This window comes from Muntiacus reevesi, chromosome 10, assembly GCF_963930625.1.
Source record: "Muntiacus reevesi chromosome 10, mMunRee1.1, whole genome shotgun sequence".
Lineage (NCBI taxonomy): Eukaryota > Metazoa > Chordata > Mammalia > Artiodactyla > Cervidae > Muntiacus > Muntiacus reevesi.
This window is the reverse complement of record NC_089258.1, coordinates 42,365,600-42,393,567: the sequence shown is the minus strand read 5'-3', so window position 1 is coordinate 42,393,567 and position 27,968 is coordinate 42,365,600. Positions and strand designations below refer to the sequence as shown.

At 54.4% G+C, this 27,968-nt stretch overlaps 1 protein-coding gene across 1 annotated transcript in view; it reads left to right on the top strand.

Annotated features, from left to right (window-relative positions):
• SNTG2 (syntrophin gamma 2) overlaps nt 1-27,968 on the top strand; it is a 115,872-nt gene that overhangs the window by 49,156 nt on the left and 38,748 nt on the right. Inside the window, exons 5-9 of the mRNA XM_065947473.1 lie at nt 7,900-7,943; nt 8,056-8,097; nt 11,536-11,623; nt 13,855-13,946; nt 21,818-21,945. Of these exons, the coding sequence (XP_065803545.1) occupies nt 7,900-7,943; nt 8,056-8,097; nt 11,536-11,623; nt 13,855-13,946; nt 21,818-21,945 (394 nt within the window). The remainder of the gene's footprint in view (nt 1-7,899; nt 7,944-8,055; nt 8,098-11,535; nt 11,624-13,854; nt 13,947-21,817; nt 21,946-27,968) is intronic.

Sequence of the window (27,968 nt, the reverse complement as noted above, 5' to 3'; positions counted from 1 at the left end):
GAAGGCTGCTAATCAGAAAAAGGAGATGTCTCAAAACGCAGGGCCCTCACAGCTTGAAGAAACAGAGTCTAGGGTTCTGTTCATTAACATAGCTTACGACAAACATTTTTGTAGGAAAACGCTCTGGTTAGCTCAGGGTTTGAGAAAAGTCCGGTTCAGGTGGAGCCCCGTGTCATCATGGCAGCTCAGAATTTTAAGAGAAACCTCTTTTTATTTTTGTATAGAGAAGGGGAAAAAAATCTAACACTTGTGATTTGTTCCTCCTGCCCTTAAGAGAGAGATAAACGTGTCTGCTACATGCGGCCTATTTCCTCCGTTTGGAGACCCCTGGCCTTCCTGCCTGTTACCCACCCTCTCAGGAATAAGATTAAAATCAGAAAAAGATTGCTCAGTTCGGGAAGAGCATCTCCCTTCTCTACGGGGGTGTGAACAGGCCGAGGCGGCCTGCTGGGCGACATGAGAGCATCACCTCCCCGTGTCTGCGGGCCCCCCGGGTCCGGTCCCCTAGGCAGGGCCCACTTGTGCAGACACGACTCTCCCGGGAAGGAGGCTCCGCGCTCCAGCTCCAGGAAGCGTCGCGAGCATCTCAGCCCAGCGACTTCCCAGCCAGGTCCTCCCTGCCTGCCGCACCAGGCCCGGCATCCCGCGCCCCCGGGCCTCTGCTCCATCCCACCTCCTGCGGGGCCAGGCTGGGGAGCAGCCCCGCCCACCCCCGGGGCCCCTTCAGCGGCTGTGACCGCCCCGCGCACGCCCTCCTCTTTCCTGCACCCGAATCGACTGCTCCGTGAGCTGAGTCTGGGGCCCGGGATGGTCTCACCGAGCTCACGCGGTTAGGCTCTGGCGCAGGACACGCGTGTCTCGCCGGCAGGGGGACCCGAGGCCGAGCAGCCGCGTGCGCTGCTGTCAGGGAGGTCCTTCGTGTGGAGCCCCGCGCCTGGGAAGCGTCCTCACGCATGAGGCGGGTGCCCGGGACGCGGACAACCTGCACCGCAACCAGCAGCGCACCAAGCCAGGGCTCCTCCTGGGGGTGAGGCCCTCAGGGGCGGGGCTGGGCGGGGGTGAGACCCTCAGGGGCGGGGCCGGGGGGGTGAGACCCTCAGGGGCGGGGCCGGGGGGGGGGCGGGTGAGGCCCTCAGGGGCGGGGCCGGGGGGGGGGTGAGGCCCTCAGGGGCGGGGCCGGGGGGGGTGAGACCCTCAGGGGCGGGGCCGGGGGGGGTGAGACCCTCAGGGGCGGGGCCGGGGCGGTGAGACCCTCAGGGGCGGGGCCGGGGCGGTGAGACCCTCAGGGGCGGGGCCGGGGAGGAGTGAGACCCTCGGGCGGGGCCGGGGGTGGGGGGAGACCCTCAGGGGCGGGGCTGGGGGGGGTGAGACCCTCAGGGGCGGGGCTGGGGGGGGTGAGACCCTCAGGGGCGGGGCTGGGGGGGGTGAGACCCTCAGGGGCGGGGCTGCGGGGGTGAGACCCTCAGGGGCGGGGCCGGGGGGGGTGAGACCCTCAGGGGCGGGGCTGGGGGTGAGACCCTCAAGGGCGGGGCCAGGGACCCTCCCGCAGGGCTGACCTGGCTTGGTCCCCTCCCTGAGGAGGCAGGTTCGCGGTCACCCCAGAGGGAACCTGGAGCTGGAAGGCTTCTCTACTGCTCTCACGTGGGGACCAGAGGGGTCCGCAGTCCGACATCTACCTGGCGTTGCATTTAGGGATTGGGCGGCTGGAAACTGTTCAGTTCAGTGCCGTTCAGTCGCTCAGTCGTGTCCGACTCTTTGCGACCCCACGGACTGCAGCACGCCAGGCCTCCCTGTCCATCGCCAACTCTTGGAGTTTACTCAAGCTCCCGTCCATCGAGTCAGTGATGCCATCCAACCATCTCATCCTCTGTTGTCCCCTTCTCTGGCCTTCAGTCTTTCAGAGTCTTTTCAAATGAGTCAGTTCTTTGCATCAGGTGACCAAAGTATTGGAGTTTCAGAGGTCAGAGCAGAATATAAAACCGTTTATTCAGTTATTCATCTGCAGACCGACCCACTTGCCCTCGATGAGCACCTTGTATGGATCAGACGCTTCTGGGCATTCCGGGCAGACACCGCCCGCGTGCACTTGTGTCCAGTGGGGAAAACTGGCCGTCAGTGACCAGATCATATACACGTTCAGACAGTGACCAGTGCCGTGAAGACAATTAGACGACGCTGGGGCGTGCCGAGCAGCGGACAGAACATCTCTGCTGTTACAGGGTGGTCAGCGGAAATCTCTCCGTGGGTGACGCTTAAGCAAATATTTGAATCAAACAGAGTGAGGGATGAGCAGGCCCTGCCAGGTGGCATCCCAGACTCAGAAAGGATGCAGGACGAAGGATCGATGGGCCCGTTTGCTCAGAAACAGGGAAGGCCAGTGGGGGAGGGCAGCTGGTGGGGAGAGGAGGCGTGGGAGGCTGGGGCAGGGCCTGGGCTCTCATCCTGGAGAGGGACTTGGGTCTTGTTTATGAGTAAGGGGTGAGGGGTCCAAGAGGGGTCATTTGGGACCGTCCAAAGCAGGATCAAAAGGTCTGTTTTACATAAAAAAAAAAAAAAAAAAAAACGCGTGGGTTGCTGTCCGGAGAATGTTCCAGAGCCCGGGCCACGTTGGGTGCCAGCCTTGCAGCTGGTGGGAAGGGCACAGGGAGGTCATGTGCCCCGCTGACCTTCACTGTCCTTGCCGCAGGGTCAGGGCGGGGCCGTCACAGGGTCCCCTCAGTGAGGACGGGGGCTTCCCACGTCGGCCCTGGGCACGCGGTTGCCACCCTCTGCCTTCCGGAGCCACAGCCTCGAGATCTGTGGAACGGAGCCCGGGGGCACCGCGGGGCCTCCTGGGGTGTGGGGCCCCCGAGGCCTGTGAGCTGTTTTCTGCAGCGCCCTGACCTGCGTTCCGGGTCTCACTGCCGTGAAACGCTGCTGTTGGCTGAGACCGGCGATGCGCTTACCACACCCGTGAGATTTCGTTATTTAATTGTTCTGGCTGACTCAGTGTGAAGCTTTCTCTTCCGCTTGGTCCTTGCCTCCCCTCTGGTTCTGTCTCCTCCATCCACACGGCAGCTCCTGCCTCGCCGTTCCTTCTGGGGCCGCGTGCCCCCCGTCCCCCGAGGAGTCCACGTACCTACGCGCTCCAGGCTTCAGGAAGCCCGCAACCTCTTCAGGGAACACCCCTGTTCACGGCCCATCCCGATGGTGCCTGTGGTTAACCTTTCTCTTAAAGTGAAGAGAATGTTTGTTTTTAAAAGTGTATCATTGACCTTCCAGGGCTTCCCTGGTGGCTCAGACGGTAAAGCGTCTGCCTGCAATGCGGGAGACCCGGGTTGAACCCCTGGGTCGGGAAGATCCCCAGGAGAAGGAAATGGCAGCCCGTTCCAGTACTCTCACCTGGAAAATCCCGTGGATGGAGGAGCCTGGTGGGCTACAGTCCATGGGGTTGCAGAGAGTCAGACACGACTGAGCGACTTCACTTTATTGACCTCCCAGCCCTTTGGTCCGCAGTTGCTCTGATGGTGGTTCAGCCCCCTTTGTGGGCCCCTTGGGAGGGGAACACATCGCCTTGGTGAAGACCCCCAGGGTCTGGGCGGGACCCTGTCCAGGACCCAGGACAGAGCCAATGTTCCCTGGACTGAGCGCCTCACGGGCGGGACGGAGAAGCCCCAGGAGCAGGCGCGGGATAGCAGCCTGCAGGTCTCCAGGCAGAGCCGCAGGGAGCCTGGTAGGACGCTGGCAGGGGGTCAGGTGGGCAGTGCAGAGCCTGTGGGGGAGCTGCTGTGATGCCAGGACCCGAAGCTTCTGCCCAGCTGCCCACCACCCTCCCACCCTGTCCCCGGGGGCTTCTCCCCACGGGAGTCAGCTGTCAAGGAGCCCAGAGCACTGGTCTTCCAGGCCTGCCGCCAAGTCCCGCCCACCCCCCCCCATGGCAGCCATCTGCTGCAAAAAGACAGTCACAGGCGGGGCAGGGGCTTCCTCGTCCCCCCACCTCCCGCAGGCAGCCACCTCAGCGCTCCCGCCTGCAGCCCCAGAGGCTGGGCTGGGTGCATGTCCTGCAGGCTGTTTACTTAAAACTCTCCGCTTCGTGGATCCGCGGGCGTCCCTCCCGAGTCTGCTGGCCGCAGGGCTCCACGCATCCTGTGTGTCCTCTGAGGGCGGAACCTCAGCACAACTCTTCAGACTGTGTCATCTTTGTTTCCAAAGTTGGTGGCGTCTTCTCCCGTTCTGAGCCAAGAGTGTGTGATAGGAGGCTGAACGAGGGCTTCCCTGCCCCCTCCGCTCCCAGCGCCCTGTCTCGGCGCCTCTGGGTCAGGGTCTCCGTCTCCCCACTTCTGATCATCTTGCATCACCATGCGCTCAGGCTGCTGGTGACCTCCGCCCCGAAGGGCAGGCTTCCTGGATGAGTTACCTTAACCCTAACTTACCGGAGGGAAAGCTCATCTGGATAGCCTCAGATGCATGTGCCAGCACTCGTATCTGCTCATAGTGTGTAAACTTCAGGTGGTCTAAAATGGCTAAATACTCAGCTTAGGTCCTTCTTCACCAAGAGCAAGAGGTAACTGACACCTGAGACCCGGTGGTAAACTCCAGAACAGGTTGCTGTGGTTCACAAACAGCAGACCCTGCCAATGGTGAGGTGCGACCACCCGGCGGAGGGATGCTCTGGGCACTCAGGCCTGTGAAGGGCAGTTTCTCCTTCTCCAGCTCTGGGTCACTGGACCACGGCTGGGGTAACCAGCGCTGGCAATTCTGGGCATTATAGTGAGGACCAAAGAGCCCTTACAACAAAGGAGCTAACAGATCATGTAAGTTTTTGCAGTAAGTGTGGAGGTATGCATAACATTTTCTGATAGCTCGCCCCTCTGATCTGAAGTGACGTTTGCTTGGCGGAAGGCCGCCTCCTTCTAGGGGACACTGGGTGTCTGCTTGTCAGGGGAGCCAGGACTGTTCGGGTTATTTCAGGCCGGCCTGCGTCCGCACGAGGCATCCATGCAAACGTGGGGGGGGGAGTCAGTGCTCCCCAGACTCTCGCTTTCTGATCTGAGTGGCCCACACCGTTTTTCAGGATAAAGCCCGCCACCGCACTGCGTGGAGGCTGAGCGTGTGTCGGGAAGCAGGTCTCCTCGGGAGTTGAGGGCCGGCAGGGGCTCAGACCGCGTCGGGTCAACCGGGGTCCTGTGAGACAGCGCCCGTGACCCCTGCTGGGCGACGGCCGTGCCCACGCTGGCTGGTCCTGGGCTCAAAGGACTCGGCGCTTGTGAAGGACGATGAAGCGGGTCTGAGACACCAGACTCTGGGCTTCCCCCATTATTAACCCAGATTCTCGATGCAGTTAATACCAAGACTTTAGGAGGTATTATCATTTTCTAATATTCCCCAGAAGTTCACGTGAATGAATATTTAACATGCCTGAATCCTACTAATTAACTTGCAGAAAAAAACAAATTATTTCTGTTATAGCACAACTGTATTGCAAAGAATGATTAAATTTGCATAACCTCACATAACACCAGTAATAGCAATTAATTTGACTTGAAAAGGCAAGTATAACAGAATATAGAATATCTCCATGTAGCTAGTTTTCGTGTTTGAATATTTATGTGGGTTAAAATAAATTATGCTCTTTTTCCATTTTACATCCTGACGTAATGACAAGGTTACCACAGAAATAAGCTGGAGCCACTTTCAACTGAAATCCACTAACCTGTCTTAATCTGACCAAAAAGTTTATTTTATTTAGGAACATTAATTAAAATTTTAAATTAAAATCAAACTTCCATGATACCGTTTTATCATCCATTTTACCACTTTCCCTGGTGGCTCAGTCAGTAAAGAATCTACCTGCAATGCAGAATATGTGGGTTTGATCTCTAGGTCGGGAAGATCCCCTGGAGAAGGAAATGGCAACCCATTCCAGTCTTCTTGCCTGGAAAATCCCATGGACAGAAGAGCCTGGTGGTCTACAGTCCATAGGGTCCCAAGAGTCAGACACAGCGACTAAACCACCACCACCAATTTGTTTTTTAGGACTAAAAGTGTCCATCAAAGGGACAACACTTCAAAGATTTAATTGGAAAGTTTTTTAAATTGGCTTTTTTAAATGATGGAGAGAGAGAGACAGAGATAGAGAGACAGAGGTCTCCATCAGTAGGTCTCACCTAATGGGCAATGGAGGTTTTCTGGGCTAAGTTTCTGTAAATAGTAACTTAATTAGTTACCTACAATAACCATTGCGTTTAGTGGTATAAAGATTGTATTTTATTTTCAACAAAATTTAATAAAGTTAATGACTAGAACTAATATTAACAATTGAGATTAAATATTTTTCTGGAATTTAAAGAATGCCACTGTTAAAAGAATAGCCTGTTAGTTGGTTTTCAATATTTAACCAAAGACATAAAATAAATCTAGATGAAGGCAAAAGATACCTGTGAAAATGTGCTCTGTGTGGGTCTCAGGCCGACACTCACCTGTGCTGTGGCTGCACCAGTCCTGCTGTTTCTGACTGTGGTTGCAAGACGCCTTCGGCAGTATCCGTGGGGGGACTTTGAAAACACAGAGGTTCTCTACTGATGGGACCTGGAAATTATGCAGCAGACCCGGTCACATGGCGAGACCAAGGTCGCCGGCAGAGAGAGAGGGGCCTGGGTCCTGTTTTCTCTGAGGTGGGAGGGGGCTTGTTTTCCAGGGATCCCTCTTTGTTGGTGAATTTAAACACAAGAGTGGGAATTTAAAGCCCAGGAAGAGCAAAAACAAGTGACCCAAATGATGAGTTACTGAAATCAACCCAGATCTCTTAAACATCAGAGCCTGCGAGGGGCGGGGGTGGGGGGTTCCAGTTCTGTCTCCTGTGTGGACAACAGCATGTTGCCATGAGCTGGGCCCCTCAGAGGGGGTCCCTGGGCGAGCAGAGCCGAGGCCAGGCACTTGCGTTAAAGAAAAGACAGCTGTCAGCGTTTACACTGCAAAATGCTTTACATTTGGTGCAAATTTGTTCAGTCATGTTAAAAGGAGGTTTCTTTCTTCCCCTATGATAATAGAAAAATTAAGTGGAAATATGCTGTGGAGCTTATACTCAAACTGTACAATGTAAAGATTTTCTTCCCTTTTTCCTTTAATATTCTGGGCACATTCCCTTTAATTAAAACAGTCTGTGTAGATGTGTTCCCAAGAAAGAGGGGGAAATCCTAAGGGACTTCTAGAATTCCTATTTTATTGTCTGTGTTGACTTAATGGAAAATGGGGATCAGACTTTCCACATATGTAATGAAATCCTGCGTTTGTGCTTCTCATTAGACAAGGCTCTGCGTGTAAGTAACTCTCTTAATGTGCCTGAAACCAGCTGAATGTGAGGCTGCTTTGGAGGGGCCGGTGCTGTGTTGCTGCATTTCCCCACCCGTGGACACATGTGCACATGCACACAGACACACGTGCTCATGCACACAGACACACGTGCTCACGTTCTTACATCACACACCCACACATGCATGTGTGTGCATGAACATGCACATGTGTACACAGATACAGATACACACACTCACCCACACAGACTCCCACATGCTCACACATCCACATGCATGCACGCATAGTCACACATGCGCACACACGCACACTCAATGTGCATGCCTGTGCCCACATGCACAGACTCCCCCCCACGTGCACATCCACATGCGTGCACACACACTTACACACGTGCACTTGCGGCTACCCACACCGACACATGTCCCATATGCACGCATGCAGCATTCACCCACCCAGGCTCCCACGTCCACATGCGTGCACACACGTGTGCACACACCCGCACACCTGCACACACTGTACCAGTTGCTGCAGACTCTGCTTCAGCCACCACAAGCGGCAGGATGTCTCTGAGTCTGTGTTAACACTGTTGCCCCTTTTACGACCCTGCAGCGGACCAGACAGGGATGTTGTTCGTGGGGGACGCTCTGCTCCAGGTCAGTATCTTGAACTTCAGTCCTTAGCTCTGTTGCATGTTAGTTCCTGTTAGTTCTGAACTGAGACTCATCAATTATTATCCTTAAAATTCTTAATTTGTCATCTTTTCAGGTTAACGGCATTAATGTAGAAAGTGCGAGCCACAAAGAAGTGGTAAGTGTGTGATTTTTTTTACGGATATTGTTCTTTTTATTAGATTTTCTCTTATTCTGATTATTTTGTTTCTGTATGTGCATTTCATGCATGTGTTCATAGGGGCCTCTCAGATGCCAGGAAAGGTAGATTTGGTGGCTCCTATTGTGAAGATGGGGACTGAAATTCGGGGAGTGGGGAGCCCTCCTGGTGGCTCGTGTGGAGCCTGTGAGGGTGCCTCTGGCTTTGCGTGCTCATCCACCGTGGGGGACATCCCAGGAAGCTCCCTCTGGGGCGTGTCCGAGACGCTGGCCCGTGGACTGGGGCGTCACAGGCTCTGCCCCAGCGCCTCTCCAGAGGTGAGCCTTAACCAAGGTCGGGTCAGGCTCCACAATGCAGCAAATTAGTGGTTCATTACTAAGAGAAGAATTCCTTTAACTCTCTCCAGGCGTGGAGGTAAGATCTGTGGGCTGGATGGGACATGTAGTTTAAGGTTTAGGTTCAAGTGGATGACATATAATTTACTTCCTAAACCTAAAACTTGTGTTATTTATCAATTTCTGCAAAAACTTGCTTTCTTAAGGTGAGAACACACACAGTAATTCAAAAAGAGGCAGCGCACAGCTAGGTAACTTTATCCCAGCCCTGGGGAAGCAAAAAGCATTCACCCAAAAGAAAAGCTTTTGAGTAAAAGATGTGTAAACTTAATACACAGAGGTATTCCAGTATTTCACTAATATAAATATACTTTTTGGACCAAAGTATCAAATTATAAGTCCACAGTCTTATGTGATACAAAAGCCATGCTTGAATCAGCGAGGCTAATGGCATATACGATCTCAGCTTTTCAGGTTCATGAAATGCATAAAAATATTAAATTTGTAGAAGACCTCATGAATTGCACAGTTTCACACCCTCGTTTTTCAGAGTAAATTCTAGATTCAGTTATTACTAAAAGGAAAAAAGGCAGGTCTGCTCAACACAAAAGATCCACAGAATGAACCTCACCCTGCATCTTGTCTCCTGCTGTGGAAAAGCCTTACTACTTTAGGGTGACAAAAAGGTGTTTATGTCCCGCTTTTTACTGAGCTCTGTGTCCCCGTCCACATGGACACATAACATCACAGTGGACCTGGCCGAGAGGGAGCCTGCCTTAATCTTATTCAGCAAATTCTGAGACCTCTCACCATTCAGAGAGGAAGGAAAATCAATGTTTGGAAAATTGCTCGGTCTGACCTGCATGCAGAGGTTAGTGATGGCAGGGAGGTGGTGACGCCTCCCTCCCCCCAGCGGGACCCCCAGCCCCACGTGTCTGCCTCGGAGTCCCTTCCGCAGACACCAGCCTGAGAGATGGTGCAGAACTGCGTTTCTATGCAGCAAGGTCAGGGTTTTTTTCTAAATCTCAAATGTTAAATTCACGTCTAGTCCGGTATGGCAGTCCAGGGTCTTAGGTGCTATGAGAGCCATTGATTTAAAAAACTGTCATAATCAATAAAAAGGCACTGACTCATTTGTGAGGCCTCCTTTTCAAGTTGAAATGGGTTCTTTTTTATGCACGTTTTAGTCATGCACGGCTGCTTTGTTAATGCTAGGGTCTCAGGCCAGATCCTGAGTTCTGCTGGTTTCGAACTCAAGAACCCTTAGAAATAAAGCCTTCCCTTGTGTTTAGAAAATGGTAGAAACAGAATCCTCCAGGTTCCAATCCGCAGCCTGGCCCTGAACCCCCTAAACCCCCGCTCCCAGCATCTTGCGGGTGGTCACACTGGTCACTCAGCAGATCAAACCTGCGTTTAGTAGAAGGTGTCCTGTGGGAGCTGAAACTGGTTGCATGTTTCTCCAGGTGTGTGCGTGTGCATGTGTGCATATGTGCGAGTGCATGTGTGCGAGTGTGCCTGCATGTGTGCGTGTGTGCATGTGTGTGCGCGTGTGCATGTGTGCGTGTGTGTGTGTATGCATGTGTGCGTGCATGCACACACACTTGCAGATCTGCATGACAGAAGCAGTGGGTGAACTTGACCCTGGAGAGAGTCACAGATCTTAGGCTCTTGCCGTTCAGAGGACTCCTGGGTGTTCAGTGTCAAACTCCTTGAGCCGAGGACCCGCAGCTTCTGTGGGGGGCGTGCCCTCCCTGGGTGGGCCCCCACCCTCACGACACCCACACCCACAGGGCAGGGTGTTGCCCAGGGGTCCCTTCACTGCCCTGCGGGAGGAGAGAGTGCGGTGACCCTGCGCTTTGATCAGAATCGCCCAGGGCCACTTGTCCCAGGAGACAGGTGTCAGCTGGGAGGGGCTAAGGTGGTGCGTTCCTGTCTCTGGGGCCTTGGGCGGGGCGGAGGGTGGTCCCAGATGAGCCCCAGCCGCTGGGCCGTCCGAGCGGAGTGTCCATCTCATGCTCGCGGTGCCGTCCTGCTCTCCCTTCGCTCAGCTGACCCGGGCTCGGGTGTCAGCGGGGTTCACAGGCTGAGGCGGGGGGGACGTCAGGGTCTGGGGGGTGCGGGAACGTCCCCGGGTGAGGGTAAAGGCATTCCTGCGTTCTGCAGGCAGAAGCAGGTGCCTGTGTATGTGAGGGCTGGGCGGGGTGCCCTGCCTGGGACCGAGGTCACATGCAGGCATCGGGGACATGCCCGAGGGGGCCGGGGCAGGAACACTTACGGCTTCTTATTTCTGGGCTGTGTCTGCTGTGTCTGGATCGAGTTGGCCGAACTGACGGGAAACTCGTCGGGCTTTCAAAGCTGTCTCCAGAGCTAAAGTGGGGAGCTGTCTGTAACTGCAGCTGAAGGGCCCGAACCTGGGGGTGGGGGACCTTGTAACCGAACAGGGTGACATGATGCCCTCGGTTTCTCCAAACTAAAGTGTGGTTTCAAGTCTGAAGCTCATGTTTTCAGTTTGCAGCGTCACAGCTGATGCGTGGGCGTGTGTGCCAGTGTCTGAGATTTGGCGATTGGCACCTCGCGTGGGTTTCTCCCACAACTTTGGTTTCGGGGGTGTGTCGAGTGTGCAGGGAGCCTGGCCTTGGACCCAGGCTGATGTGTGCACCTGTGTGTGGACGAGGCAGGGAGCCGTGTACCTGGGGGCACACCGCGTCCGTTTGTCCCCCCAGGCGAGGATTGCGGAGCTTCCAGAGTCTCGGAGGTAACCGTGAACGCTGGCTCCTCGAGAGACAGGCGAAGCATGTAGCGGAAGCGGGAGTGTTAGTCGCTCAGTCGTGTCTGACTCTTTGCGACTCCATGGACTGTAGCCCGCCAGGCTTCTCTGTCCATGGGACTCTCCAGGCAAGAATACTGGAGAATACTCCTCCTCCAGGGGATCTTCCCCACCCGGGGATAGAATCCGGGTCTCCTGCATTGAGGGCGGGCTCTTTATCGTCCAAGCCACCCGGGAAGCCCTGGTGGGGATGTGAGCGTTATTTCTGAGGTCCCTCTGTCATGGTAACATGGCCGTCCTGTGTCACACCGACAGGTGCATCTTCTGAAAAATGCGGGCGATGAGGTGACCGTCACTGTCGAGTATCTCAGGGAAGCACCATCGTTTCTGAAGCTCCCCTTAGGTAAGTGGTGGCTGGGCTCACGGGGGCCGACAGCTTCCTCCTCACCTGTTATTTTTCCTGAGTCGTCCTGCCGTGTAACACACCCGCAGCCTCTTCAGAAGCAGGGATTCCCACGGTCAGGATGCTGTGTGCGTCCCGTTATCCCAGAGGGAGCAGACAGACAGGCTGGCCACACTTGTCTTCCGGCCGTAAAACCTCGGGTGGGATGGTAAGGGCGTGAAGGAATTCAACCTCACTCTTGGAGCTGCTCCTCGACGGCCTGGACGCATCGGTGTGAAGACGCATGAGTTCATCAGGCTCCCTCGAGCCCGCTAAAGCTCTGGCTGTGCAGTCTAGTGTTTGAAGGGAGACCGGGGTGATGGGGCACCTGCCTCACCCGAACTGTGCCAGGCGCTTTGAGGGCGAGCCTGTAAGCAGGTTCCTGATTCTTCAAGAAGAAAACCAAGCTTGCAGAAGTAACTTGCACGATGTCCACTAAATTTCCTCATCTGTGAACTGGCGGTAATGATCCATAACCACCACACGGGAGGCTTGTGTCTCGAAGGAGTAATTATAGCATCGTTGCCGGGCTGTCAGCTCCGTCCTCCGTGACGCGGACGCCGGTGACACGTGAGGGACCTGTGTGCATCCAGCTCCCCTGCAGGGGATGCTGGCGCTCGCAGCCCTGTCTGAGGGCTGGGACGAGGGCAGTGTGGGGCCCCCGCTGGACTCCCCTCAGCTCCGGCCAGTCCTGTCACTCGGGGACTTTACCCCACAGTCAGGTTTTGTCACTTTTCAGGAAAGTGGGAAATCTGGATTTTAAAGCTGTGTCTTGGTTTTGATTAAACAAAACCCATGTGCCTGTCAGACTTGGCTTCCCAGCTGGTCTGGAGTTTTTGCCTAATACCACTTATCCCCCAGTAGTTGGCTTTTGATGGCTAATGTTGGCCTCGAAACTCCTGAAGCTAAAGGAAAACGAAGGACCTGTGATCCAGGCAGGCAGCAGCTCTGACCCTGGATGACCCGCGGAGTCCTTCCCGTCGCCTCTGAGAACAGGAGAGGCGGGGTCCCTGGCTTTCTCCTGAGCACGCCCACTGGGTTGGGAGGAGCAGGGGGTGAGCCTGACCGTGGTGGCTCCTGGGTCCTGGGGCCGCTGGCACCTGGTCTGGCGTCTGGGGAGGGGTCCGGACACGGGGCTGACGTGGCCTGAGACTCGTGGCCACACCTGTGTCCACGCGCAGTGAGCACTGGTCTCACTGTGCCCCCTGCTGCCCCCTGACCACCCGGGGCCACAGAGGCGGGCGGTGGGGGACGCGTGGGGACAGGCCCATGGGCTGGGGGGACACAAGGACCCCTTTCCACTCCGAGCTTGCTGAGAGTGGACAGAGGGCTCCAGACGGACGCTGACTTGGCCGCTCCGTCCACCTGGGTCTGCGCTCCAGGCCCAGCCGTGGCTCCCTGCTGAGTCCAGAGCTGCTTCCTCTTTTTACAAATATCGCTTTCCTTGAACTCACCTTCTTTGTCTTCCTGCTGCTGCTGCTAAGTCGCTTCAGTCCTCTCTGACTCTGTACGACCCCATAGATGGCAGCCCACCAGGCTCTGCCGTCCCTGGGATTCTCCAGGCAAGAACCCTGGAGCGGGTTGCCATTTCCTTCTCCAATGCATGAAAGTGAAGCGTGAAAGTGAAGTCGCTCAGTCGTGTCCGACTCTTCACGACCCCATGGACTGCAGCCTACCAGGCTCCTCCGTCCATGGGATTTTCCAGGCAAGAGCATTGGAGTGGGGTGCCATTGCCTTCTCCTCTTTGTCTTCCTAGTTTTCACTAAAGCAGTTTGTAGTGAAAGATAATCAGAACATGTCAGACAAAGAAATAATATCCAAGTTATCATCAGAAAGTCAAGAATAACAGGAAATTAGCCTCGTTATCCTAGCGGTGGGGAGTGCAGGTTTGTGAAGCCGTGGGGGCTGGGGATGGGCCGGGAGCAGAGGCTGTCTCCCTGGGCCTGGGGAACGGCTGAGCCTGCCTGCCCCCTGCTGCGCTTCCTGCGGACCCCAGACGGGTGGCCATGCGGCGGGGTGAGGCCTGCGCTGGCTTGCAGCCCAGGGCCAGTCTGTTCTCTTGCAGACCTGGGGATGGCACACCCCGCTTAGGGTTCCAAGTGCATCCTTGTTCCCGTCTGCTTCCCCGCTGCGTGGACCTGCAGGCAGCCCCCCCAGAGCCCCGTCTGTAGCACATTCTGTTTCGTTCACAGGGTCCCCGGGACCGTCCAGCCAGCCGGGCAGCGGGGCCTCCTCGCCCCTCTTTGACAGCGGTTTGCATCTGAACGGAGCCTCCAGCAACACAGTAAGCGTGCGTCTCCTGCCCCCTGTTTAGCCGACTGTGTGCGCATCCCCAGCCGCTCCTGTTGTCACCTTGTGCGTGTGACAGCTTTCCTGTGCTCGCGCGCAGAACCGAATCATTAACCGCTCCCCGCCCCTCGGTGAGCAGGAGTCTGCTCAGGGCCTCACCCCAGGCTCCGTGTGCTCTCCCAGGCCCGGGGACGGCTCACGCCGCTCAGGGTTCCAAGTCCATCCTTGTTCACGTCCAGATCCCGGCCGAACGTTTGTAACAAGCAGAGTCTGGGTCTCACCGGTGCCGCCCACCCAGACCTGAACCTGAGCCTCGGCGGGCCCATCCACGCCCTTGCAGGCTCTGTCCTGGGCCCCGGTTGGTGGGTCAGTGCTTGTGTTTCCTTCACCGAGGAGACACAGAGGGGTTACTCCTGGACGACTTGATCGTCCAGAACTGTTTTCCTTTTTCCGGGGAAATGGCTGGTGCTTTCACCGGACGTGCTTGGAGCCTGGCTGCTGACCTGGGCCTCTGAGGGGCTCTGGGTGCTGGCGCACCTGTGGCAGATGAATAAAGAGCTCAAATTAAAGAGCAAAGAGTTTATGATGATAAATACCTGATTTTCTAAGTTAAAATTTTCAGAAGATTAACGAAAAAGACTAGGGTCATTGCAAAGAACTGAATGACTCAGAAGTGTACAGGAACAATATATTGAAGCCCAAAACTGAAACAGAATTTTACAGAAATTATAAGGAAGCACATAAGAAGCTTATAAATAGTGACTGCAAATGAAAAGCAGATGTAAAAAGAATAAGTAATTAAGATGAAATACATTTTGAAATGTTAAATAAATAAACATGTAAGTTAAACAATGACTTGTGTCTTCTAGATGGAAGGGAGGCAGAGATAATCAACGAGTGAACGATAAAATGATATTTAACAGTTTAATTAAAACATAAGGCACATGCAGAGAAGTACACAACCTTGACATAACAGCTCAATAAATGTTACAGCACCGTGGTCAGAATATAGCACATCACCAGAACCTCAGACTACCTCCCCCTCAAAAAATTACCATTGTTTTGACCTCAGTTGCTGTAGATTCATTTTATCTGTATTTGAGCTTCATGTAGAGTCATACTCGCCTCTCTGACTTTGTGGCTGAAAGTCGATCTTAAAATCCACCAGGAAAACATAGGTCACTTATGAAGAATGACACTCTCATTAACAATGTATTTCTCAGCAGTGGCAATGGAAGCTGCAAAGCAGCCCAATAAATAATATTTTCAAAATCGTGGAGACAACAGCCATCACTATTGGTCTGTCACTGCATTCCTTGCAAAAACGTATTTCCAGAACAAGTAAAAATAAAGACTTGTAATAGGAAGAGGATCTGAAAGAGTCCTGTCGCTCAAAGGCTTTCATGAGCAGAATTTCTAAGGACCACATTTCAGGAGGGAAACCACGAGTGATCCCAGAAGCGTGTGGAGTTTAAAGGAGGGAAGTCTGTGGGAAGTAATGCGGTCACTTGAGTGAGGCCGGCAGGTGCCAGCCCAGCGTGGATGTTCGCAGAATGTCTGTTTTCCTCTCATGCAGCTGAGGAGCAACTTTCCGCTCGCGTGACTTTGTGTTCTGTTTCCCACCGACCACTTCTGCTCCCAACAGCCTTGGCCCAGGAAGTGGGGCACCTCTGCTCACGTCAGTGCCTCAGCTTGCCGCGCCGTTGGGTCACGTCGGGGCGTTGTGTCATCTCTGAAGCCCACTGTCCTCTGTAAAGATACCGTGTTTTTCTAAAAATAGTGTTTGCACGCTCCTCTCTTATTTTCATCGTGCGCTTCGGTGGCTTATTGACCTTTGTCTTGAGTAGATTCTGATAGCTGTAGAGACTTCACTTGTCTTCCAGACAACCTCCTGATGAAGGGTCTAAGAATCAGGCCATTTTTACTCCACCATTCATGTTTCATGAGATGTTTTTAATCTTATCATCATAATGATGACTTCTTCTCATTATTATGATAATGCTATCTGATAATCCTAATAATGGTTTCAATTATAAGAATATACCAGTAATCTGCTATCAGATATGTTGATCTGCTTTTAAATTATTATATTACTGTAACACTTAAAAATGTATAGACTTAATTTAGATACTCAGCTGTCTTCACAAAATGAATTAATTTCATTAAAATAACAAAATAGACATTTCCACTCAAAATATATCAAATTCAAATAGAAAAATTATTTACATATTTTTGTGGCACGCAGAGACCATACAGCATAGCGCTGCTGTTTCGTTCCTGAGATGTGTGTCTTCCTTCAGCTGCAGGAAAATATTTGACCCTTCTCCCTCAATAACGATTAATATTTGATGTCTAATTGATGCCTTTAAGAGATGCTCATTGGAGAGAAAGCAAAGTATTTCAGTGAGAAGCACGCTTGACTAGGGTGAGGCACTTCTGTGGACCATGTGAACATCTGTGCAGACCTGCCTGTCTTCACAAGTCACTTCACTCAGATGCACTTGTCACTGGTCCCCGTGACCTGGTGACCTGCCGGTAGCCCGGCTCACAGGAGTCACACAGAGCCTGCTGCCATGCGAGGATTCCAGGGTGTCTTGTCCACATATACTTGTTCTGCCGGGGGTCACGCAGGGCAGTCCAGCTGTCCAGGAAGGGCTGGGCCCTGAGAGTCAGATGCGGACATGTTTAATTAATGCCAGTCCATCTGGACAGGTGGCTTTCTCAAAGAAAATTAGCCCTGGAAATGCAGTGAAAGCTGAAGCTCTGTTGCAGAAGTATTTTAGTTCTGGGTCTGTTTAAAGCAGAATTGGGGAGAAGTGGATGCCTCTCGACCCCCAGGGCCTGAAGCACTTGCTTCCCGTCTGCGAGGGACATTACCACAGTCAGGAGCAAGCACGGAGCAGCTCAGGGCCAATGCCCGCCACGCCTGCGGAGGCCACAGCCGCTGTGTCGGGCCCCGGCCGGCTGCACCAGCCTCGAGGCCTTCCCAGGACAGCGGGAGATCATGGCTCTTTCTCCCTAAGGAGCTCCCAGGTCTCCTTGCAGAGCCCCCAGAGTGCTTCCCTCCGGCAAGCCCCCACTTGTTGGGCCTAGAGGCACCCCACTCTGCTGCCCAAGGCTGGGGCCCTGGCCCCCATCATCCTTAGACTTCAGGTCTAAGTGGATGGTCTACCAGGCTGTTCTGGACACCCGGGCACTCAGCCAGGGACTGTCTAGTGCATGGGCCCAGCTGGCAGTAAGGCTGTGCCCCTCCTATCTCCAGGACCTGCTCTCTCACACTCCCCACTGCGGCCTCTGGTGGCTCCTCCAGCTCCTGGCATGAGCAGGGCGCCCTGTCACCCCCAAAGCTGTGCTCCGGCGCCTGGCATCCGTTTCTTCTCCCATCCCCCCCACATCAGTGGGCGCCGGCTTCACATCCAGTGTGGATGCTGCAGGCAGCCCAGGCTCCCAGCCCCATCCCTGGGGGACAATCTGATGTGATGGCCACTCCCTAGCGACTTTCCATAAGATGCCCCATGTCCTAATGTGTAGAAGACTTTTCCCAGCAGCACAGGTGACTGGCGGGGAGATGGATTCATAGCCCCTGGGACTGTTACGATACGGAACATGCCTTCCACTGGGCGCTCGTCTGGCATGGACCCTGGGTTCTGGGTGGTCCCGGTGGCTCCTCAGGAAAGGCTGGTATGTGTCCTGGGGCTGACCCTCTCAGGGCAGCGGTCCAGGGTGGCCTCCGGGTGCAGTGGAGGGCCGTCTCCTTTCTTACTGACTCCAGAGCCTTTTAGAAAGGGAGGAAACGAGAGGGGGTAACTCAGGAAACTCTTCCCGAGGTGGGGACTCCTTTCCTGCCCACCTCACGTGTGATCCCACGGCCCCCAAGACTTGAGGAAGCAGGTGGGGCACTCGGCACTGGGACCTCTGATGTCACCAGGGGCGGGTCTCCACTCCACACCTGCCTCCGAGATGGACGTTTCTCTGCTTGAGTGATGGAAAGCCAGAAGCCTGCAGGAGGCTGTCGGTGAGTCGCGTGGTGTCTCTTCGTGCGGCATTTGTCTTGAGAAAGCATCTTCCTAACAAACACCTCCAGCACCAGGAGTCAGTGTGAACGCATTGCCGTTCTGAGTCATTGGGAGATACTTGAATGTATGAGGTGAGCGCGTTCAGGATTCCAGAGGAAGCGACTGTTTATAGTGATCACTGATCCCACGCTACACAGGAAAGGAAGTTTTGTCTTCTTCTCAGCGTTGTAGATATTTAACAAAACCCGAGAGGGGCACGAGCTTGGATGCCCTGCAGTCCTAGCGTCTGTGATGCTATGGAGAACAACACAGATCTTCAAATAGTACAATCAAGCCAAAGAAGAGTAATGAACCCCAGGAATGCCAGCTTGGCACCCAGATTTAACTGCCGGTACAGCACCTTTATTTATCTTGTTATGAAACTGGAAATGACTCAGATTTCCCTCAACAGGTGAATGAAGCAAGAAATGCTTTCACACAAGCAGTATAGAATGCCGCTCAGTGAAGACAATGAATAACCTGCTGTTCTTATTCAGGTGCTCAGTCGTATCCGACTCTCTGTGACCCCATGGACCGCAGCATGCCGGGCTTCCCTGCCCTTCACTACCTCCCAGAGTTTGCTCAAACTCATGTCCACTGGGCTGCTGATGCCTTTCAACCGTCTCATCCTCTGTCGCTCCCTTCTCCTGTCCTTAATCTTTCCCAGCTTCTGCTGAAAAACACAGAAATGGAGATCCTGTCACTAACTTCCTGCCAAGAGGATGAAGCTACACACACAAGTACCTCCCATACAATTCTGCGCATAGAAGTTCTAGAAGAACCAGAGATATCTGTGGAGATGGAAGTCAGACCCGAGACAGCCTGTGCTGGAGGAGACACAGCCACAGACAGACTCAGGGGAGGGTGGTGTGGCTGGGGCCGGACTGTTCTGTATGATAATTTAGGGCTTGGTTGCACAAGGTATATGTATTTGTCAGAATTCATCGTACTGCTCTTAAATCAGTGCATGTCGTTATGTGTAATTTATAGCTCGATATAGTTCAGTTGAAATAAAAGAGTGAAGTGGAAAGACCTCAGCCATTCAAAGAAAAAGTAAGACAGGAAACACTAAAAAAATGGCTTCAAGTCTCCTATCTTTTTTAAATCCTAAGTTTTAAAACACTGAACATTTTTCTTGGAAAAGGTGACTTAAAGACACATACCAACCCCAAGAAATGAGGCAGGTGTGGGGCGGGAGGTGCACAGGTGGAGCGCTGGGGGACAGGGAGGTCTGCTCACACTCCTTCCCAACTCGTATTCGTGATTCAGGGATGGCGTGATGGCGGGGTGCACAGGTGGAGTGCTGAGGGACAGGGAGGTCTGCCCATGCTCCTTCCCAGCTCGTATTCGTGATTCAGGGATGGCGTGATGGCGGGGTGCACAGGTGGAGTGCTGAGGGACAGGGAGGTCTGCTCACGCTGCTTCCCAGCTTCTATTTGTGATTCAGGGATGGTGTGATCGTGGGGTGCACAGGTGGAGTGCTGGGGGACAGGGAGGTGTGCCCTCACTCGTTCCCAGCTCGTATTCATGATTCAGGGATGGCGTGATGGCGGGGTGCACGGGTGGAGCACTGGGAAGTGTGGAGGTCCGCCCTCACTTGTTCCCAGCTCGTGTTTGTGAGTTCGGGGATCGTGGCTTTAAGGCAGCCTTGTCAGCCTTGGCTGACACTCACCCCATGGAATTCCTCCTTGTTTCCTCCTCTGTGCGCTTGGTCCTCTCTGGCAGTAAGCCCCACAGGGAGCCTCCCGTCTCGCTCAGGATCCTGAAGGACAGGTGAGATGCTGTCCTAGGAGGCCAGTGTCCGAGTGCTACTGCACCGTCTCAGCTCAGACTCTCCAGCTCCGAGACACCAAGGCATCTCAGAGTCACAGCTCCGCGGGTTGCTGGGTCAGGTTTGGATGTTTCAGAACCAGGATGGGCCTTGGTTCATTATCCCCTGCACCCGTGACAGCATCATAAGTCAGAAGGAAGCTTGTTTTGTCCCCGCCTTAGCTTGCTGGCCTGTTGGGCTGTTCACTTTGTAGTTTGTGTTGGAGCAGAACTGATGCGCGATGCTGGGATGGGCTCAGGTGCGCAGCAAAGTGATTCAGTTACGCGTGTACCTGTGTCTGCTCTTTGCCGAATTCTTTTCCCGATCAGATTGTTGCAGAGTGTGGAGCCGAGTTCCCTGTGCAGCAAAGCAGGGCCCAGGGGAGCGACCCCACCGAGCTCTGGTGTCCGCGTGTCCTGGGCCCGCCGTCCGTCCGTGCAATAGCGCAGCCCCAGCGCGCCCTCGCTGCCCGCGGTCAGGGGGTCCCCGGGGACCCCGGGGACCCCGCCCTCACCCCGGGGACCCCGCCCTCACCCTCGTCCCCCGCCCCCACCCTCGTGACAGGCAGCGCAGGGCGGAGCCTGGCCGCCCCGGGGCGGGGCCTGCCTGCACTCCAGCCGGTCCGGGCTTGCCGCCCTGGTTAGTGGCTTTGGCTGTGCTCTGGGGATGCTCACCTGTTCTGTCCGCCTGTCCCTAAGCCGGAAGCTGCTGGGGCTCCTGCCTTTGTCACCGGAAGCCACAGCTGCTGCAAGGATGCTTCTGGAGAGGGAGGCAGACGGGGCCAGCTGTCCTCTGCTGGGGGGCGGGATCCTGCCGGCCCCGCAGGGCTGGCACAGACCGTCTCTGACCCTGCGGCTCACCGGACACATGTGGCTGTCACGTCTCAGGACATGGTCGTTTGCGTGACTTCATTCAGCTTTTCGAGCATCTTCCCCATAGCTTGTGGTGAACGATGTTGGATTCATGCTCTCTGAAGAAGATGATTTAGCTTTGGGACCAGGTACCAGGCTTGATCCCTCAAGAGCTTTTTGTGTAGCAGAGTTCTATTAAAGTGTAACAAGGGACAGAGAAAGCTTCTGACACAGACATCAGAAGGGGGGTGGAGAGTGCCCCCCTTGCTAGTCTTAGCAAGGGAGCTGTGGACTTTTTCAATTGGTTATTACAGTAAATCAAAAGAAGGTCTCAAGGTTGCAAAGATCTTACCAGACCCACTCCCACAATTTACGTTTTAAGATGGCAGGATCAGTCAGAAGGTTCTTAAGAAGGAGAAACGTGTCCTCAAGCAGGGTACGTTACTGTTATATAGTCACTGGTACAGAGTTTAAGATGAGTTGTTTTGCTGTGTAATCAGCAGTTCTGGGCTTAAAGAAAAAAATGTTTTATGTGACTAAGACTAAGGAAGGTAGAAAAGAAAGTCTGTCCTTCCCTCCTCTCTGAGAGCTCCAGACCTCTTTCTTCTCTTCAGGGACCCTGAGCTTCTTATCCACCTAAGAATTAACTCTCACTCCCTTTATCCACAGGCCCCACCCCTCCAACCACCCCGCTCCCTTTGGACAGACGCTGAGAGCTTTGCCATTAGCTAATAAGCTGGGCTTGTGACTGGTCACCTGTTAGCGTCTTGTCAACATTAATATGTATGAATCCCACTCCGATTTGACCTTCTGGGTACGGGAGGCAGCTCACAGCCTGTCTGACTCTCAGCCTTCCCCAGGGCCCCAGGTTCCTCCCAATGCCAGTCTCTGCCCCCAGCCTCTTCCCTGTGACTTTTCTCTCTTTGGTGCGGTATTTTGTTTAAAAAAACAGATGAAGAATATAGTTTACTTTGAACTAGAAGAGCACTCATTTCTTCCCAGAGCTCTGAGAGCACACGCTCCTTTGCCGCAGCTGAAACGAGTTAAGTTTGAGTTTGCAGACGTGATTTTGGGGTCTGTCAGGGCCCCTCCCTGTGTCCGGTGCTCTCGACTGATCCTGTGACCCTTGATTCTCGTCTATTCTGCACAGGCTCCGTCCTCGCCTTCCTCGCCCGTAGCTAATGAACCAAAATACGAGAAGCGCTGGCTAGACGCCCTGTCACTTCCTCTGTCCATGGCCCGAGTCTCAAGGTGCAGAGCTGGAGCGGACACATTCAGGTGTGTGACTGTGGTCTGGAGGGGGACGCGCCGATAAACCCAGAGGTGCCTGCCCTGGTCACCCGTTAGATTCAGCGTTTGCAGAAATAGCAATCGTCGTCATGGTAGTCACACGCTATCAGAGCAGGAGCCGACTTGTCAGGAGTGGGTCTGTCTAGCGGTGACGGTTGCTGTTCCCTCTTCTGAGATGTGGTCATTAGCAGACGAAATCACATTTCCAGTTTCAAATGCGAACAGAATTAGGCTGAATGTAAGACTGCGCTCTCATCCAAGGTGGATCCAGTTACAGAGAAGTCCTCTCACCAGCCCTCCGGGCCTCATTTCCTTCATTAACAAAATGAGAAGCCTAGACCAGACCTCCGTTCAACGGATGTTAGTCTGAGCCTGGCTGATGGGGTAACTTCAGTTTCACTGTTAAGGGCTGGGTGTTCATCACTGTTTCGTGGAGACGCTATCGTTTTCCCCACCGAGTTAGTGCAGTGCGTCACCTGTGGCCGACGGCCGTCAGGGAGGCTGAGACCCCAGTGGCTGGTGTGTTTCCTTTCTTTCTTAAGAAGGTGAGTAGAGGCTGGGTGCGCACAGGAAGAGAGCTTGAGGTTTGGAAACAGCCCCTTCCTTGATGAAACACTCATGCCTGTCGTGGCCGCTTCCAGGTAAACACAAGGCATCTGCAGGAGGAAGGCGCCCAGAAGACCTCCACCCCCCGAGTCAGCCACACACCCCTCCTGTGCCAGAGATGTGCCGTCTCGGCCAACAGCAAACCAGAGGCTTCTCTGTGGTTTTAAGAAAGCTGTTTGTTGTTGTTTTATCGCTAAGTTGTGTCTGATTCTTTGTGACCCTGTGGACTGTAGCCCGCCAGGCTCTTCTGTCCATAGGATTCTCCAGGCAAGAACACTGGAGTGGTTTGCCATGCCCTCCTGCAGGGGATCTTCCCAACCCAGGGATCGAACCATGTCTCCTGCGTGAAGGCAGGTTCTTTACCAGCTGAGCCACCAGGAAAACACTTGGCAAAAGCAAAGACGTCTTACAGCTCTGCTGACTCTTCTGTGACTCTAATATGGGCAGGAAGGTACACAAAGTAACATGGCTAAAATCCTGCCTTTCATAGTGTGTTTGTCAGACTACAGCAGTATAAGGTGACGTCTGGAGGCTGAGCGGATGCTGGTCCCCCTGCCCTGTACCCTTCCGGCCCCACCTTGAAGGGGAGGAAAGGACAGGCATGTTGCCTGCAGCAGCCTGAGTTAGTTCTGTGGCTCCTGGGGGCGCTGGCTGCGAGACCTGCAAGGAGCAGTTTAGAAGCTGCAAACCCCAAACCAGATGCTTTTTAAGTCAAAGGCTCTCAGCTACAGCCTGGGAAGGACTTTGAGGAGATCCTCTGAGTGAATAAATGAAAGTGGGATAACCAGGTCAGAGGTCAGCGCCCTGGGGTTCCTGTTATTGTCCAGTTGTAGGACCAAAATGTATCACCGCCTCCTGCACGTTTGCCTTCTCTGAAAGTTCAGCTCAGTCGCTCAGTCGTGTCCGACTCTTTGCAACCCCGTGGACCGCAGCACGCCAGACCTCCCTGTCCATCACCATCTCCTAGAATCCACCCAAACTCATGTCCATTGAGTCAGTGATGCCATCCAACGATCTCATCTTTTGAAAGTTATTTGGCCAATAATGGTTGAGGTTCCTTGGTTTTCAGAAATTTTTCCCCAAAGATTCTATGAAAAGCAGATGCATATTTAAAGCTAACATTTGAAATTTGTTTTGAAATGATGAAAGTCAGTTTTAACAAATATGACTTTGCCCCTGGGGCCTGCAGGGTGTCTCTGGCCAAGGGCCTCTGGCACCTGCTCGCTGTCAGGAGATTAGAGTCGGATGTTCTCAGGCACAGTGGGAGCTAGGCTTTTGCTTAAGCATCATGTCACCATTAATGAAGGTTAAATCATTGAATGCACAAGACAGAAAAAGATGCTTCCGTAAGAATCTGGGGGAGAATGTCTGGATCAAAAGGAAACCAGGTGTAGAAGCAGCACCGCGTTCAGGCAGGAGGTTGGCTGACACTGTAGGCAGGGCTGCCCCCGGCGCTCCCAGACCACGTCTGCAGATGCTGGGACGTGACCACGCGGCCTCGCAGGTCGCTGGGCAGCAGCTCGTGCTTCTGGCTCTGTGTGTAGAAAAGCGTGCTTCCTAGTGGGCCCGACGGCCATGAAGAAGGCAAGAGACTTCTAAGCGGGCTCTTGTCCATTTTCCGTTGCTACAGCTATGCAAATTTAGCTTCAAAAGTGCACATTTATCATCTCACAGTCTCCACGGGCCAGCTGATGCGTGTGCTGGGGTCTCTGCAGGCTGGCCTGGGGTGGGGCCGGGCTGCGCTCTCACCTGAAACCAGGTTCTCTGGGGCTGAGGGCGGCATTCAGTTCCTCAGATTTGGGGGCTGGGTCCCCATCTCCATATGCATTCCACCCTCTGTCAGGCAGCAGCAGGTGACACTTGTCCTGGGCTCCTGACTTCCTGTCTCTGACCTCCAGGCCTCATGGGAAGGACTTGGGACAACATTGGGCCAGCTGATAATCGTCCTAATTTAAGGACAGCTGACTTCAGATCTTCGCTACAGTAAGTCCCCTCCGTACAAACAAGTTCCAGTTCAAGAGCAAGTTCTTAAGTCTAATTCGTTCACGTTAAGTCCAACAAACTATGCCTGAGTACCCGACTAACACGGTCGGCCAGATCGTGCTGTGCTGTGTTAACACTGTTCACACAAATAATACATAACAAACACACAGAAACGAAGAGAGCATTTTTGATCTCGCGGTTCAGTACCTGGAGAAGTACGGCAGTCCGGGACGTCGGCTGGCACACGGGACTGAATCTGGTGAACGGGGTGAGAGGGTGATGCGGGGACAGTAGAGCTGAAGGACCGCAGCAACAGGAGACGGGGGCGAGCGGCAGGTCCGCCCCCACCGGCGCTGGCAGGGTGCATGGCCACGGCTCTGAGGTTTGCATCCTGAAGGCTCGCATGTAGAGACTTACTGCCCGCTCGCAGAGCCCCGGCAGCAACACAGAGCTCCGTGTCCGCAGGGCCCCAGGTGCGGCTGCAGGCTCAGAGGCTGGGAACCCCGCCAAGGGCCCTGCGTGGCCGGACCCGGAGCCTCGGTTCAGGAATCGGTCCACTGAAGATGCTCTTGGCCTCGCTCTGCAGTTGCGTGTGAGCTCACGCAGTCCCCACGACAAGTCCAGTTTAGGGGCCCAGACCTGGGCTGACAAGGCGCCCACTTAGTGTCTGTGTTTCAGAAGCTGAGGGGAGGGACCATCCTTAAGGACAAGGGGAACGTGTGCTTTAGAGACGTCTGTGATGGGTCTATCCACGGGCAGGGGACTTTAGATGCTCTGAAGCCTGGGCCTCTGGACTTGGGTCAGTGGCTTTACCTCCAGGGGGCCAGTGATGTGGAGGAAACAGCGGGTTTGGAGGGAACCAGCTCTTGTCCCGCTTCGTCCGTGGGGCTCTTGGGGCCTCGCGAGCCCCGCCTGACGGCCGAGTGGGCAAGAGACACGGAAGTGCTCCTCTGCTTTCTAAGGTCGTTTTATGGAGAAAACGTGAAATAGCACGCAGTTCATCGGAGCTTTTAAACTCCTTCCGGAGAGTACTGACAGCTGTGGGTCCGTTAGCGGCTTGTGGGGTGAGGAGTGCCTGGATAGGGGCAGGGAGACAGTCTGATCGATTCCCACGGCGTCTGCGTGCCTGTGGCTCTGGGGGACTCGGTGCCGAGGCGCTGGTCCTGTGGTTCTGCCCAGATGAGCCCCGCCCAGGTCCCCGGCTTCACGGTGGCCTCGAGAAGTGCAGGGAGCCCCTTCCTTTGTTCCTCTTTCCAAGGGAGGGCGGAGGGAGGGAACTAAACAGTGTTGGTTCTGTTTGTCCCCCATCGTCCGTGTTTGTGAAAGTAACAGAGATCTGACACTTGTCACCGACAATAAGACCCCGCTTGGCTGTGTCGGGGGAGTCGTTGTTTCAGAGGAAGGTGCGTGGATGGGACCCAGGGGCTTCACGGCAGCAGCACTGGGACAAACTGCAGATGACGTACTGGGAACAGCGATGCTGGGAGTCAGAAGGATCCCGCTGAGGCCTGGTTTGTTTTGCTAAGGATGGCTTCATGTTTACACACTCGTGCCAAGCTCCCTCCTGTTTACTTGGGAAATCCTGAAAGCACAGCTCGCTTGGTGGGGAAACAGCGTCCCGGGGGCTGTCGGCGTCTCCACAGAGGGAGGGTCTTCTGCAGGGTGGGGTCCTGTTGGGGGTCATAGCAGGGCCAGGTCAGGGCCCGCTCAGCACTGGGGCTTGGAGAGTGGGCCCCTGTGGCCATGGCTGAGCTTGCCTTGATCCGGGACGGTGCAGGCTGGGGGCTGTAGGGGTGGGGCAGGGCAGGCCTGTCCTGGGGACGCACCGTCACAGGGAGGCCAGCAGGGCTGGGACACAGGGAAGATTTGTGACCCAGCAGCCTTGGGGTTTCTTTCTACTCAGGCAGAATTCAAGCCCTGTATCTACTGTTCGTAGACTTCAGGGAGAGGCCTTGTCTGCTGTGAATCACCTTGGAACTGTTTATATTCATCAGAAGAACCCCACAGCCTGGCTGGGAGCTGTTGGCTGTCAGGCTGAAACAGAGCAGGACCCTGTGGTCCTTGCTGCGACCTGTCCTCAGCCTGCCTTCTGTATGTAGAGAAACTTTCAGTTCAGTTCAGTCGCTCAGTTGTGTCCGATTCTTTGTGACCCCATGGACTGCAGCACGCCAGGCCTCCCTGTCCATCACCAACTCCTAGAGTTGACTTAGACTCATGTCTATGGAGTCGGTGATGCCATCCAACCATCTCATCCTTTGTTGTCCCCTTCTCCTCCCACCTTCAATCTTTCCCAGCAATCAGGGTCTTTTCAGATGAGTCAGTTCTTATCATCAGGTGGCCAAAGCATTGGAGTTTCAGCTTCAGAAAAACTTTAGTCAAAGAATAAGTTTAATCAGAGAAGTGAGAACAGCAGAAACAAAGGAAAACAGTCAAAAGAGACCAAATCTTAATAGTCATTAAGCAAAGTCAAGGAGCTTCAGTTCCTCCCCAAGGGCTGTAGATAATATTCTGAGCCATGTCCTGTGAGCTGTCTTGTAGATACTGAACCCCGCCAGGTGGAGGCGTTAGCTACGTGATGACCGGACTGTAGCCAAGTCATAAGGCGCCATGATTCTGAGAACTGGCCTCAGGGAAACGGGAACACACCGACCCTGGAACTGAAGACTGACTGTACCTCAAAAGTCAAGGTGACACTGGTCAGACCACCGATGACCAATTTCAAGATGACCCTCAGAGCTGACTGCGCTGTTTCTGCCTGGAGCCCCCTCGCTCTGTCTATAAAATATCTCGCCCGAGGACTGTCGGGGAGAAGGGGTGGGGATGGTGAGCCTTTGGATAGGCGTCCACCCTCTCCCCGGGCTGCCAGCGTCCAAAATAAAGCAAGCTCTCGTTCCCACCAACCTCGTCTCTTTCTTGGCTTTTGAGCAGCGAGCAGCCAGCCAGCCTGCACCTTCGGTACAAGGCTGCTGTCGTTCTCAACTCACCACGTCTTTAGTTTGTTCTGAAATTCCTGCTGTGGGGAGAGGGGTCAGGTGTGCGTGTTTAGAGGGGATGATGTCCTTCTGTGAATGCTCCCCAACCATCCAGACTGCCTGCGCTGCATGCGGGGTGGAGGCGGGACGCACGTAGGCCGGCCGGGCAGCCCAGCCCCTCCGGTCCTGAGAGCTGCTGGCAGCCGTGTCCACAATTATGGGCAAGGCTGGCCTCGGGACAAGGTCGTGACGGGCCACGGGGGTCGCCAGCCGGCTTTGTACATCCTGCAGAGGGTCCCTGGGGAAGAGAGCCCACCGGAGCTGAAGAGATGCTGGGAAAGATTGGGGGCAGGAGGAGAAGGGGACGACAGAGGATGAGGTGGTTGGATAGCATCACCGACTCAATGGACATGAGTTTGGGTGGATTCCAGGAGTTGGTGACGGACAGGC